Source organism: Phalacrocorax aristotelis, chromosome 10 (genome assembly GCF_949628215.1).
Source record: "Phalacrocorax aristotelis chromosome 10, bGulAri2.1, whole genome shotgun sequence".
Lineage (NCBI taxonomy): Eukaryota > Metazoa > Chordata > Aves > Suliformes > Phalacrocoracidae > Phalacrocorax > Phalacrocorax aristotelis.
Window position 1 is genome coordinate 2,220,495 of NC_134285.1, and position 14,801 is coordinate 2,235,295.

A 14,801-nucleotide genomic window follows, 5' to 3' on the forward strand; every position below is an offset into this window, starting at 1 on the left:
ACCCCCAAAGCAGAACTGACAACATGACAGAATTTCTACAGAGTTTTACTTAACATGGTGTTGATTTAGATACACATACACTTCTGCGGAAGACTCGAGTAGCGTAGCTTATTTAGGAAAACAAAAGCTGCAAGAACCACTGAAAGCCTTAAATGTGCAAAATACTGTTCAAAGATTTTTTTCCCCCCCTCTGAGTGCCAAACCAAAGCGGACGGGTGTCAGAGCAGGGCAAATGTATAAACCAGGCTAGAAGGATTTCTCTGTTTCTACCTCCGCAGTTCAAAGATTAACTTATCACTAAAATAAGGATTTGAGGAACCCAGAGAGCTGTCAGCACCAGCTTAAGTCACCTAAGTCACTAAGTTTTTATTGTAGGAAATAAAATTAAAGCTCCACAACTGGAAAACCCTGAAAACTAGATTTTAAAAAAATTATTTACAAACAAAACAAGCTACTTACTGCATTAGGCCTTCCTGAATCTGGTTTCTTGCAGCAACTAAGAAAGCTTCGGTTTGTCCTTCAGCCTCAAGAGTGGTTTATTTTTTACCGTTACACACTAACCAAGGGAGGGTGTGCAAACAGCATGTCAACGCATACTGTTGTACACCTGTGGAGAGGCAGTTTTCCTTTTCTAACCTTTTCCTCTCCCAGCAGTTGTTCTGCTGCAGACATCTCGCCCACAGCACATTTGTGCAACACAACAGAAGTAGAGACTTGCGCTTTCTACTTCATCCATGTTTCTCTCCCTCCATTCTCTTGCCCCAATCAGCATCTCTAGACCAGCTTTTTAAGAACTTAAACCCCCGGCTCTTTAAACTGCTTAACACACAGACCTGCAAGAAAGGAAATGTCCAAAACATCTGCTGAAATACAGCCACCTTCACCTACGATTTCAGTTTAGGGTTTGTCCAAAGTCAGATTTTAGCTGAACATTTTTGGAGATGACAACCAAAGCAAGGAACTCCAGGAAGAGATTTCTCAGGTTAAGACAAATTGGAAAATATTCCTGAAGATTTTGCCAAATTACAGTTTTTCAAAAATGTTTATAAACTTTGAGACTTCACGATGAGCTGCGGTGCCAAGGGGCAGGTGCCTTAATCCCTGGGCAGAGAGAAAAAGTTAGTCAGTATAGCTCAGTCATGCTTATCATAATGTTATAACAAGTGACTGACATATTTGATACATGATATATCAAATGATATTTTAAATACTTAATTGCTACGTAATAGTTGTCATTGACACCCCCTGTTAAATTCCAAAATACAGAGAGATACTCACTGCATTGTGAAAGAAGTTGCAAAGATGCTTTGCCCACGGACACCTGAAAAACAGATGTAGGCTCTTAGTCCATTTTCTCACAGGAAAATCCTGCCCCCAGTTTCAGCCAGCGTTTCACACCAATCACAGCTTTACAAGAAGGGTAACCCAACGACTCAATCCCATTTCCGAATGGGGATGATTTCGGCATCAGATGCCCAGTGAAATAATCAAGACCAAGACAGACCATAAGAAACAGGATTTCATCAGGTTCTCTGGATCACTGCTAGAGCACACTGTAAAGCCTCACAAACCCAGAAAAGAGACAATTAATGGAACTGCAAGTTGGTTAAATACAGCTTAGCTCAAACACAAGTGAATGAGATCAGGTATTTTCTTTTCTCAGCTACACACAGCAAAGGCTGGAGAGAAGAACGAGGCAGAAGCCTTTCACAAAGGTGGTCAGTTACGTGCCCGTGATTTCCACTCAAGACAGCTACTAAGAAGTGACTTCTCAACATTACTCTGCTGCCATCAGCTACGTGCGAATTAAAAGTGCTGGAGCAGGCAGTTACTCTGCCTTCAGGTCTACAACCACAGAGTCAATTTAGAAACTACTGTGTCGACACATTAAAGCCTTTCACCCTAAAGCCTATAATGCTTTACTGCATAACGCAGGAGAGCAAGGATTATACTTATAAAACAGCTAGCGGTTTCAGAAGCGACACATCAGTGGTTTATTATAATTTGTGATCTAAATAAAGTACTCTGACTTTTCAGAACTCTGCTTTCCCAACCCACTGAAGCTTCATGCTGCTGCAGAGCAAGAGCTCTCTCTTCTTTTTAAGAGAGGACAAGAATGACAGCAGGCACAAGCTTAATGCTGTCCTCAGTTTGCATTGCGGTGCACGTATGTTCCTGAATCTTCAGTTTTTGGAGGGCATTTACTCCCTCACCACCACATGAAGCATTTCTTACAAGTTTAAAAGAAGTCTTGATGCCTGTACACCCACTGTATTCTTGTGGATATACAGTAATACATATTTTAAGCTATTTTCAGCTATTTTCTCTAAAAGTTTTACGTGGTATTATGCCTCCTTAGAGTTGAGTAACCGCTCTAAGTCCTGGTTAAGGTTTTTTGGTTGTTGTTGATGACAACGATATTTAAGTAATAGAACTAGACTGTACCATATGTAATCTTGATAACTGGTCAGGGTTGCCAAGAGCAAAAACATGTTTTTCATAACGTGGGGCAGCAAGAAGCACATTTGGTTGCAACAGGTAACATAGAACAATTCCAGATCTACCCAAGACACTGTGTTCAGTATCTTTACCACTGCTGATAACAGGAAAAAATAAAAAACAAGAATGAATTGTGAGGTAAGACTGTTATTTAAGTGAAAAGCTACCATCAGTATTGCAGCACATAATGGTTTTCTATTTGGCTATGGTGAAGTCTGACACTTACATGTGCAGGTTCTCCATGATAATATTCAGAGCGAACAGGCCAATGGATTGCATCTTCTTATGCCTGCACGTCAGGAACAGGCAGAGGAATTCACCGACGTACTGGGGACCAAGGTTTTGCCACCTAAGCAACATAAAACCAGGAAACAGAATGCAGCTGTTCAGAGACAACTTTCCTATCGATTCCTAGCATCTTATTTGCATTCCTGACTTCCCCAAAGCACTGGGCCGCCTGGCTTCAAAGAGCTAAGGATTACATCTCTGCTAAACCTTACTGCTGCTGGATGGCTCTTACTGTTTCCATAAACAGACAGACTTCAGGGAGCAAGAGTTTACTCACAGTTTTAGCATTGTTGCTTTCTGACAATGTAGGTCTCTCAAAATCAGGTTGACGGTGCCATGGAGAACATGTTCTTCATAGGAAAGATGGTCCAATAACAGCCTCAGAGCCCAAAAGTTATTCTAGGAAGAGACAAAGACCAGTGATTTCATATAATGGCCAATCATTTCTTAAAAAACAGAATAAATTAAAGGTCAGCAAAGTTAAAACAGGAACAAAAGTTAGATGTGCCTAAGTCTCCAAGTTGGTGGTACACAGATTTTAAATACCATTTGCTTTAATCTCTTAAAACAGAAGTCAGTATCTAGGACTTACCCCAAAAGCCAGGGCTATCTCCAAGAAGGAAGTCAAGTATGGAAGATCACAAAAAAGCATCTGTTGTATTGCTTGCACTGCGAGAATAAGACAAGCCTCGTGGTGCATCTACAGGAAGATATATCAACAAGACGACACATATTTAGAAAGGCCACTTTTCCCACTACTTGTATATCATATCCAGTCAGATCAGCACTGAGTTACTACCATTCCAGTCAGATAGGCTGGATGTCAGACCTGACATCCACAAGAACCTTATGAAGACCTAAAACAGGGCAAACAGAACAGCTACTTATTTATACAGCATGGTTCACCCAGTGCTCTCAAAGTTCTCGCAGAAACAGTGTCTCACACAGTCACAGAAGCAGAAGTAGAATTAAGGGAGGGGGTGGGCAGGAAATCTGGCCCAGGAGTCATATTTGGGGAGTAAGGTAAATGTAATTTCCTCAAAAGAAAATAAAAAAAGTAAGATAGCTCCTTAGAGGTATTGACTGTATTTAATACAGAATGCATTTCAAGCCATCTTTAAGGATGTTCCACAACATGTGAAACCATCATTCAAAACAAGTTTAGCAATTCTGGGTATTCCGAGTGTTGAGACAAACACACTTAAGTCTCAAAGGATAGTTTGAATCAAACAACACAAGATTATCCTGTGAGAAGTTAAGACAGAATGAATTATTACCAACTTTCCTGCTTTATTAATGCACAAATTTGGACAGTGATGAAATAAGATTTGTCCTAGGTTGAAGATGATGTCAGATCAGAACAGACCCTATAGTTGTCCTACCTTCAGGTATCTGCTCTAGCCTTCAGGCTGTGCTAAGAACAGCCTTACGCCGAGATTCCACACCTCCCCCCACCCCCCCCCCAAAAAAAAAAAATCTTCAAGCGCCCTCTTAAAAGCTTTTCATAATAATCCAACTGTTTTCAATACCACTGTACCTTCCAGCACAATAAAAACAAATGGAAAGCTTCCTTATTGCTATGTGCACACTTACATGAGGAGCGAAGACAGCAGGTGGTAAAGAAACATTAATTCTTGCCTTCAGTTCCTCCAAAAGGCCCCCACTGGCAGCGAGCACTCCCTGCAACAGAGTAATGCGTTACAAGTAAAGAGGGAGGGTGGCCAGACACTCTACAGCCATCAGACAGTGCCCAAGACGGTTCTTTAATGTGCTTTTACTTATTTTTTTCAGCATTTTTACAGATGAGGTTAACTGTTCAACATCATTACTCGAGGAAAGTTGAGGTTCTACAGCACTAACCCAACCATACCACATAACCTCCTCATTTTAACATACTATGCTTAGTGGGCAGCTATTTCTGTTCTTGTGAAGAAAATACCCAGATATTGACTCATTAGGACTATCTGAACACATTTTTCTTAAATTGCTTTCCTACCCATTTTATTATCTGGTCAATCTCAACATTAAGAGATACAGAATGAGTATTAGGCATTGAGCCGCAAGCAGAGTTACTCAGCTTACTGCTGCATTTAACACTCCGGAATCACAACCTTCTGCAAAGTGTTACATTTGGCACATAGCACAAGAGTCGTTAACGAGACACTATGAAGTTAACCTTAGTATTCAGAAGAACCAGCCAATGCCCACATAACATGAAGTCCTATATAAAACCAAGACAACAGATTCTCTCATTTCACAGGGCTGAACAATTCAGTTACCTTTTGGAAGTCAAGCGGTGGCTCTTTCAGGGATAGGGGATGTAGGTGCCCACTTTTTTCCAGCAAACTGCTACTACCCAAAATCATGATGAGGGAACTCCAGCATTTAGGCTGAAACACAGCAGAACATTTGTTTACAAAGTCAAATCTGTTCACAGAGATGTGAAATACTCAGAGAGGAAAGAGTTCTGATAGTACGTCCTTGCATTAGAGAAGTAACTGGACAGAATAGGTAATATACAGAAACATGCGAAGGGCCACGGAAACACAGACTCACATTCCTGTAGAGTGACACATTGCTGTAAAGGAGTTTGAGCGCCTGCTTAATTAGAACACCGTCTTTCAAGGGAGACCCTGCAAGAAGAAAAAGGTCCAGAACATCTCTTATAATCCCTGAATAGCTATAGAACATCAACACAAACAAGATACTAACTTAGGTTTCTGTGGAAACATATTTAACAGAGGCAAATGAGTGTCTACAGCTATTTTACAACTTTTTGTAGCTTCTAAATAGAAAAACATCAGCTGTAAAGCACTATTCCAGAAAGCTGTGAAGAACTGAATAAAATTTAGACTAAGCCATCACAGCTGGTAAGCCAAAGTCTTCTTCATTATGTATATCACACCATAGTACAGTGCGATACACCCTCTATCTCATAACATCTAAGAATTCTACTAGCAGTTGAACGTCAAGACAAATCTTTCATTTCAGAATCCACCTGGACAAGCAGCACACAGGACAGCTGATCACAGTTATTGGTACTGAACTAATGACAGAACGCAATACATAGGTTGTGAAGCCCTGTCCATCAGGAAGCTTTTATTCTCAAGGTCAAGGCTAAGCCGTACCATAAAGCTAAGTTACAGACTGCCATTGGTAACGCCATGATGTAACAGAGCTTTGCATTTTCTTTTAACAGGTTGTCTTCAGCAAAACAACGTCACAGCTGACAGAACCGGCATTTTGTGGTGAAGTGTACTAAACAAATTCATGCTTGGTCACAAAGACATTCTTCCCGCCTAGAGTTACATACCATGCCTTAGTCTGGACGATTTATAGCTGGGTTCAGAGTCCCTCAGAACGTTACTAAGTTTAATGAAAAAGTAAAAGCTGTAATTAAGTAAGGTTCTAAACATATGTAAGCAAGAAATCACACTTGCCAACTGTAATCCAGGGCCCAGAGTCTACCATATCCTTCCCAGTGGGGATGCTGCCTGTTCTGAACATCTTCAGGTAGATCTCAAACTGAAAGGGCGTTATCCGGCAGGCAGTACAGCAGGCGAGGCTATTGACGGGAAACAGCAGCGAATGCGCGGCGTCGAGGAAGTCTCCCGTTTTACACAAATAGAATGGGATTTTATCTCGAAGGTCTCTTAACCTGGAAAGAAGGAAGAAATAAGTAGTTGATTTTCATTAACATGAAAGTTTTGCAACACGCATGTATAGATCTGGTTAAGCGCAACCACTAATAAGTTACATCTAATAAGGCAGAAACTAGTTGCCAACGCAGTATTACTTTCACTTAGCAAACAGCTGCCAAAACCTTAATGCTTTTTGTTCTGCTTGTTTATTACTCGTTGAAGAAACACAGACTGGGACACAACCTTAAGGCAAAAAAGAAACCCAATTAAAAAAATTTAAAAAGCCGTTTACCCTTTGGTATCATCGCATTTCACAGCCCTCAGGTAGCGAACAACTTCTTTATAGCTGGGGAGGAAAAACCAGAAAGAGGTGAATAGGAAGAGGAAGGAAGTGCAGAGCCGTATACAAATTAAATATTTACAATTAACGAAGCAAAACAGTATATCTTCCCACACAAGAGACATTGTACAATAGGATAGAAATATAACTGGCAGAAAGAGACAGCTGGAAATGAGTTCCAAGAAGCTATCCACAGATTACCTCTGTACTCTGGCAAAAGGAAGTTGCCTTTCAATTTAATTCTTTAAGCAGACTGTGCTCTTTTGAATACAGACTTCTGAAGACCCAGAGCCCAGAACACACTTTTGCTGCTGCCTTCCACCTAGTCAGCCTTTGAGGAACAGAATTTGTTTTAAACGTCAACGTCTAAAACCTACTGGGTTTACAGAAACAAGTTATCCACTTCAACATTATTTCTGGCCTTGAACTGTTCGAAAGGCTTGATTCTGCTTTGAAAAACCTTGAAAAGGCTATCAGCCTGGTGGCTAAGAGGTAATGGGCATGAACAGCTTCAAACATGTCTTCGTTTTGTGTATTTCCCCCCAAGACACCAAACCACAGATGTCAGGAAAACAAGACACTGCAGTCAATACCATGCAAAAATGTAAAAGCTGAGTTCATAAAATGAAAACTCCAAGACCAAACCAATCTTACTTGTTTTTGTCTACCAATATCTCCACTCTAGCCTCTATCACGGGGAGCGTTTCCCACAGAAATACTTTTCTTCCTTTCTGTGTTCTTTGACCAGTGATGTTCTGGCCTTTTAAAACAGTGGTCAGTAATACATGGTCCCATGGCAAAACATTCAAGCTGAAAGTACAAAAATAAAGTCAGTTTTAACCATGTTTTGTTTGTACACCACAATTTCCCGTAAGTAACAGGAAGATTTACCAATAAAACATTGACCTTTGAAGCTCACTTTTTAGAGGAAAGAAAAAAAGGGAAAAAAGATAGAAGAAAACTATATGGACAACAACGTAGGTATAAGCAAACAACTCTTCCTGTAAGGGCAGGACAAATACAAGCAGCTAATACTGAAATCTTCCTAAAATGCTCACTCCCAGCACTATCAGTGAAAGAACCATTCTGTACAGCCATTTTCAAATCAGGCAACTCTATAAAAACATATTCTGTAAACAAAAAATCCCCAACAAACATACCTATTTGAGAAGCCAAAACAGTGGCATGGAAGCGAGATGGACTGAAAAAAATTAACAAACTTCTCATACAAATTTTTTGGAAAGTCACACAACACCAGCATCCTCTGAAGTTGTGTGGTGATCCTGTTTGAAAAAGAAAAGAAAAATCAAAATCCCTTAAAAATCAGCTGAATTACTATGAAGTTGTGATGGTTTTCTTTAATCCTAAGGGAAACTAATCTGCAGAAGTTTGGGTTTTTTTTGGTAAGTGTTAGACAGTTTGGATCTATATTTAAATTTGTGCTTTAAGACTTGTAGTGAATAACGGTATTGCCCTTTTTTTTTTAAAACACCAGTGAAACCAAGGTGCTGCAGTTATAAGTTTTAAAACAGAGATCCCCAGTGATGCAAGGAACACTACAGCAACACATGATGAACCTGATAAGCAACGTGATCAGCCCGAGCTCCTGGCAGCCGCACAGCTAGCGAAGCCATTTTTGTCTTAACTGACAACAGGAGATAACAGGCTGACACTCTTTTCAAACTGGGGGAGGGAGTAAAAAGAGTTCCTTTCCCCATTCTTTTAAAGTAAGAAATTAAAAAATTCAAGAATAGTAATTTAAATTGAAAACTGGTATAGGATTTAGGTTATACCTGTCATAGTTTCAAATAAGAGGTGAGAACAATCGTTTCTGAGTGCTCCTGAAAAAAGTTAATTCTTAATTCATTAACCTTCTGTGGCAAGTGAATTTCGGGTTAAAGGTGAAAGGCAAAGCTAAAATGAGAAGTGAATTAAGCCAAGCGAGCTAGATGACCTCGTTCATCAGCCTCTGGGGGAACTTTATTATGGTACATCCCTGACTACTCCATCCCAGTGGAGTACCACAAGGCTGCTGTTTTGATCTTTAACAGACACTGTTTACTCTTTGGCTTAATAACCACAAGTAGCTACCTGACACCACCTTCTGGTCTGGCCTTACAGAACACTCCTAGACTACAGTCGAAGAGTAATCCATCTTCTTGGCTTTGAGCTCCCCATTGAGTTATTCTCTGAGGCAACAAAGAAGGGTTTGAATGTTGATGTGGCTCTAAATAAGGCAGATATTGCCCTTGTCCTTCACCGAAAGGAACTAATATTCAACAGAGCTTGTAAAAATCCTGATTTGTAGCACACAACTGTAGAAACTGATAGCACACTGAGGTCCCTGCTCACTAGGCTGACCAGTGCATGTTATCATTTGTGTTGTTCTGCCTGTCCCTACCCATCTGCAGTCTACACGCAGGCAGCAGCGGGCTACTCTTGCTCTGCTCCTACAGTACCTAAGACAGTACATTGGGGTTGTGTTCCCTGATAAGGAGTTCCTGACACTGCAGAATTATAAGATTATACACCTGTGCAAGTTGACTTTTGGCTTTTAAGAGCTAAAGCAAATGCTTTTTTTCTTTATGCCTGTGAATAGAAATCATTTTACGTGCAAGCAGAAAGTTTGCAGCCAGCAACCATCCCATTGCCATCTCAGCATGGGATAAGAACAAGTCTTACCTTTGCAACAGACAAGGGACAGCAATCTTTAATGAAGCAGGATGACCAAGGTTCTGCCAGCTTCTAAGGGGGGGGTGGTAAAGCACTAATTAATATTGGGCTCATTTTCCTGCCTTTGCCCATTCTCTACACTCAACTATTTAAGAAAACTTTTTCCTAAAAAGCACTGGGAGCTATCACGCTAACAAAAATTATTTCAAACAGATAAAGCAAGTGCTTAAAGATTAAAACACATTCTGGAATTAACACCATTTTACAGCAGTACCTAACCACCTGAAGCATGCCTCCCCCTCAACCCAAACAGAGTAAGGCAGTACCAAAACTTCTAACCTGCTGTATTAGTCACAGGCACACCTTTGCTTTTACAGGGCCTCTGAAGGGCTGTATATTATCATCCCATGAGGGAGCCAAACCACATCCCACAGAGCTGCAGTGAATGCTGCGGGACTCACAATAAGCATACAAAGACAGACCTACCCAAACATCTCCAGCCTGCTCCTTGCAAACCTTGACAGTTCCTCGGAAAGAATTGCAGAGGAGCTGCTGTGTCTGCCCTCCCAAACCAACCCAGACCATTTATTTCTCCTTCATAAAAAACCTTGAGTTTAAGCCCCAAAATATTTAGGTTTTGCAAAGCTCTGTGACCTTGCTCAGGCTAGACAGTAATCAAGCATGAATCAGCCATGACATAAACAAGACAATGAACAGCACAAGTAGGAAAGACTGAAGTATTTAGTCTCTGGTTTTATTATGCAGTCCTTCCAGCTAACAGGTCAGAGGCATCTAAAACTCATCACCCAAGGAACATCACATCCTCCCTTCCTTCCAGTTCAGAAGCAGATACATCTTCACACAGTGCAGCTTGTGCACTCTCAGGAAAGCTCCCAGGCCCCTGTACCCTCTCCTGGGGAATTAACCCCACCTGTCACCATCCGCTGTCTGTCACCCTCCCTCCTCCTAGCTCCCATCTCAAATTCCTTCCCCTTGCTGGAGATCATCTCCCCCACCATGACTCAATCCCACTTAACTTCTTCCTCTCACATCCAACCTTTAATCTTCTCTCTTCCCCAAAATCCCTCCCATACCCAATCTCATTTCTCCCTCAGGTGTACTCATTTTCCTCTCACAGTGCTGCAGCCAGGGCTGTGATCTTCACACTGTCCTTACTCTGAATAAATAGAAAACCAGAACTCTCTCACTTGGTCTCCTCCCTTTGAGAAGCAAATGAAGATCACACACTAGATGTGGAACTGGATACTTACAAAGCAGGGTCTTTATGAAGCGCTATCTCTTTAGCTGCTCCCAGAAGCATGACAGCAGCAGCTTTAGGACTCTCTCTTTCTGCCTGATTCAAAAACCTTGTTACCACAGCAAAAACTCCAGAATACCTAGGGAAGTTAAGTAGTCTGTAAGATAAAGTGTCTGCAATGATCTATTTCTAAAACAAGTGACCAAAAATTATGACCATTCTACAGTTTGAGAGCAAATTGACTTGCCTTTCCTTGAAAAGTGCCTATAACATAGTGAAGGTAATGGTTGTGCAAATACCCTTTAAGCATTTTAAAGGCACATACCATCGAATAAAAGCTGAACCCCATCCCAAAAAGGAAATTAGTAAAAATATGGGCTTTACATTCACGCTTTCCCAGGTTATAACAACGAGGGATATTATCAAGTGTCTTAGTACAGCACAAGAGATGTATTTAAAGTTGTATTTAAGGTGTATTTAGAGATGTATTTAAATGGGTGTTTAAACAACATTCAAGTGCAATTTAATAGCTCTTGCTTATTAAGAGCTTTTGACAGAGCAAAAGACATTTAATGGCCAAGTTCTCTCAACTATGTTTTTGCTATATCAGGTGCCATGACTCCAGTTATCACTGACTAAAGGAATCACACCTGCTCGGAGCAGTATGTACTGCTAGCAGCTGAGTTCTGCTGTCACTTACTTGTACACAACCTCCATGTTGCGTGACCTGCAGATATTGCATTGCCCAGGAGGCAATTTTGGGAGGCAAAAGCATTCACATTGCCCGGGAGGCATTCTTTCTCCAACCAGATACTTATTATACTCCACAGAAAGTTCCTGCATAAATTTTATTAGAAGACTTCCTAAGAGAAAAGAGAGATGTGAAACTGTTAGTGTAATTTTATTTTTTTCAAAACTAAAAGACAATCATAGGTACCCCATGCAAAATATTTAGCAAGTTACTTGCACTCAGTTTCACTGGCCAGGAAAGATTTCTTGCTTCTTCCCAAGGGTGGAAACCAGGAAAGTACACAAACCGGACCTGCAGACCTGTGTCTGGTCTGAGTATGGCTCAGAAAGAGAGCAGCAACAGCAAGCTGCTACCTTAAAAATACACCAAGCCTTTGCAAGGAGAGCTGTGGACCAGCCAAGATGTCCATCAAGCCACACGTCTCCCAGGACGGTATGAGAGCATAACTCTTACCACCGTGCCGAAGGTCTGCGTCTATATCTGTGAGCTCCAAGTTGAACATTACAAGAACACCGGCCAAGGCAAAGTCACGCTGGTCCTTCCAGAATTTGCTTTTGTTGTGTGCATTGCAGTGACAGAGGGAAAGGGCTGTCCAATTCTGGCACTATTTAATAAAATGTGAAAAACAGGAAAAGGTCTTTTTTTGTTTGGTTGTTTCCCCCCACTCTTTTTTTCCCCCTCTCTCCAGGTGAGCAGATCAAAAGTTAGCTCCTCCAAGTGAAGGACTACAATGCATTTCATCCTTTACACACCTAGGCAAAGCCACAGTGAAGTATTTTGACAGACAGAGCAAGAGACCAATACAGCAATAACCTGATATCACACCTAACAAAAACAAATAAAGAACGCCGATAGTAATTTACCATCATTCCTGAACACCCTGCAGAGACACACAGGGCTGGCACCCTGCCCACTGTAAACTGGTAACAGAGTACTGCCTTTGCACATTCACCCCAACTTTGCTCACAGTTCAAAGTTTTCTGAATTCTACGGAAAACCCAAACAAACCAACCCCACGCACCCAATTCCCCCAACTCACCCCCACCCTCACCCTAGGTTAGGACAGTCTAAAAGCCTGACATTTCTCCAGTGTGTGAGAAGCAGCCTGGTTCAGTAATTTGAGTCCATGAAATACACCATGTGCCTCAAGCAAACAGGAGGTACATTTGCTTATACCAAGTGAATGTCGACTCCAACAACTGGCTGGAGTACTAGAAATAAACCAGACAGCAACCACATATTTAGCAGCACTGCGAAGCAGACAGAAATCCACATTTAGGAGAGAACTGTTAAAATAATCAGATTTCATTTATCATTTATTCTTTTTAAAAGAAATCACTCTTAAGCACATTAAAAGACTGTTGAGTAACTCAGTTTACTCAAAGCCGTGCATTTCTTGATTACAGCTCTCCTTACCTCGGAAGCTAGTTTATCACAGATGTAGCAGTAGCACTGATTGCAAATTTCAGCATTTTTCCCAAGGGGTGAGCATGATTCGCATTCCATTCGCCTACAGGGGTGAAACACAGAACATTAGTCATGAAACATGTTCCATGCTTCTCCAACCTTACTTCTGCTTTCAGATGCTGAAAAGCTAACACAGTCACTTGACAAGACAGACTAAATGCAGAAAGTGACCCCCCCCACATTAACCTCCACATCACTGAACATACTCAAACGGGTGTATTGTACAGTCATATCTGGCATGAGGCATCAGTTTTGCTTGTCTACAGAAAGTAACCATTAGTTCACATTCCTCATCCACAACTTCTTCACATTTCTCCTCTTCCAGGGCAGAGTTCTCTGTAGAAAAGAGAATATGCAGTGTAAATCAGGATACAGGTAACTACAAATTCAACCCGCTCTTGGCACAAATTTTCTTGTGCTTTCACATGCTGCCAATAAGAATGGCGCAATGGTCCGGGACAAATATTTACACACACTGTCAAAACAGAGGTAATTAATCAAAAAGGATCCAACTGACATTGAAAAGGCTTAGCCTCAGCTGGGTTTGTAATAGTCTGAAACTACACAGCAGAATCCTTTAAGGTAATTAGTGCCACCAAAGAAATCCCAAAAGTTACAAAATAAAGGCAGTTCCTCCTGGTTTTATTTCTTTTTGGAGTACTTTGCTTTCCTAGCAGCAGAGAGACACATTTCAAGCATAGCACATAACATTTTACTTCAGTTTATTTCAAAAGATCTTTACAGAACTTTGTTGACAACAAGAGCACAGTACTTACTCAGGGGGTCTACTAACAGAACTGAATTCCCAAGTGTGCTCTCAGCTTCATCATCGCTGATCAGGATCACACTCTCCTCTTCCTCCTCTGTTTTTGATGGCCCCATGGTTACTGAACTCCAAAGGAAAGGAACTACTTAGCAGCTAACAGGACACAAAGGTAGTTCCCAGTTTGAAGGTCCTTTCCTCAGGAAGGGAAGAAAAAGGTTTCTCTAAGGCACAAACTCTTCATCTACATTGAGTAAGTTACACTAGGGACCAAAATGTTCAACCCTTACTGCAGCCAGCAGCTCAGAAGACATTGCAGTTTCCATCCAGAGCTGAGAGAACCCTAAAAAATCAGGAGGCAGGAACAGGAGAAAAAGGAAAAAAGGAGAAAAAAAAAGGAAAAGAAGAAGAAAGAAAAGGATGAGAGCTGGCTTCCTTCGGCGGGGCCACCCCTGGCAGAAGGATCTAACGACAACAACTATTTACTCACAAGAAGTTACTGCGAGCTCAAGGCACCAGAGGTGCCCACCGCAGACCCGTCGGCTCTCCCTCCCCTCCCCCCAACCCCAAACAAGCGCAGCCCCTCCTTCCCCATCACCCCTTCCCCCACCGTCCCAGGTGCCGCCCAACAGACTGGGCTCTCCCTCTCCCCACCCCAAGACCCACGTAGCCCCCTCGCACCCCCAACTGCCTCCCTCTCCCCCCTCCCAGTAGGCCGTAACCCACTCCCCAACTCCCTGCGCCCCACGGCCCCCGCACTCCCCGGGAGCCCCTCCTCACCTCACGCCGCCGGCCCCCAACCGCCCTCACCGCCCTTCCAGCCGCTCAACCCCGCCACTTTTGAACGAACATGTACTTCCGGGGCGGCGACCCGGGAAGGGGCCCGCGCGGTGACGCTACTACCGCTACTTCCGTCCTGCCCGCGGGGTGGCAGCGCTGCGGTGGGGCCGCCATGTTTGATGAGGGCAGGGTCGGAGCGCCTCAGGCCTGAGGGGCGCGGGGCTCGGTCCGGGCCCGACCCCCCCTCCCTGGGAGGCCTCCCACAGGGTTCAGATAAACCCTTCATCCTCCGCAGGCTTAGAATAAGAGGGAAATCGGCACCAGTGCAGCGTACTTGATGC

The 14,801-nt window shown here is 42.4% G+C and overlaps 1 protein-coding gene across 4 annotated transcripts; it reads right to left on the reverse strand.

The window, feature by feature from the left end:
• Nucleotides 1-29: 29 nt before the first annotated feature.
• LOC142062394 (uncharacterized) lies at nucleotides 30-14,548 on the reverse strand. 4 transcript variants are annotated; one of them, XM_075104688.1, is made up of 21 exons: nucleotides 14,461-14,548; nucleotides 13,971-14,023; nucleotides 13,694-13,878; nucleotides 13,124-13,253; nucleotides 12,867-12,960; nucleotides 11,904-12,054; nucleotides 11,400-11,562; nucleotides 10,713-10,838; nucleotides 9,451-9,513; nucleotides 7,929-8,051; nucleotides 7,423-7,578; nucleotides 6,721-6,774; nucleotides 6,228-6,445; nucleotides 5,344-5,420; nucleotides 5,067-5,177; nucleotides 4,381-4,467; nucleotides 3,380-3,487; nucleotides 3,065-3,186; nucleotides 2,726-2,848; nucleotides 1,279-1,321; nucleotides 30-1,101 (listed from the first exon to the last, which is right to left on the reverse strand). In XM_075104688.1, the coding sequence occupies exons 3-21, from the start codon at nucleotides 13,797-13,799 to the stop codon at nucleotides 1,024-1,026; spliced, it is 2,133 nt and encodes a 710-aa protein (XP_074960789.1). In that variant the 5' UTR covers nucleotides 13,800-13,878; nucleotides 13,971-14,023; nucleotides 14,461-14,548; the 3' UTR covers nucleotides 30-1,023. The 4 variants fall into 4 exon arrangements, with proteins under 4 accessions (XP_074960789.1, XP_074960791.1, XP_074960793.1 ...); XM_075104690.1 differs by having other exon boundaries at nucleotides 13,694-13,836; nucleotides 14,461-14,547; XM_075104692.1 differs by lacking the exon at nucleotides 13,971-14,023 and having other exon boundaries at nucleotides 13,694-13,836; nucleotides 14,461-14,530.
• Between the last annotated feature and the right edge of the window lie 253 nt (nucleotides 14,549-14,801).

Excerpts from the sequence above, each read along its gene's own strand:
- LOC142062394 (XM_075104688.1), bottom strand. The coding sequence starts at position 13,799 with ATGGGGCCATCAAAAACAGAGGAGGAAGAGGAGAGTGTGATCCTGATC. Across the intron at positions 3,488-4,380 it reads CTGCTGTCTTCGCTCCTCAT|ATGCACCACGAGGCTTGTCT; the intron begins GTAAGTGTGCAC and ends ATCTTCCTGTAG. Across the intron at positions 3,187-3,379 it reads AGATAGCCCTGGCTTTTGGG|AATAACTTTTGGGCTCTGAG; the intron begins GTAAGTCCTAGA and ends GTCTCTTCCTAG.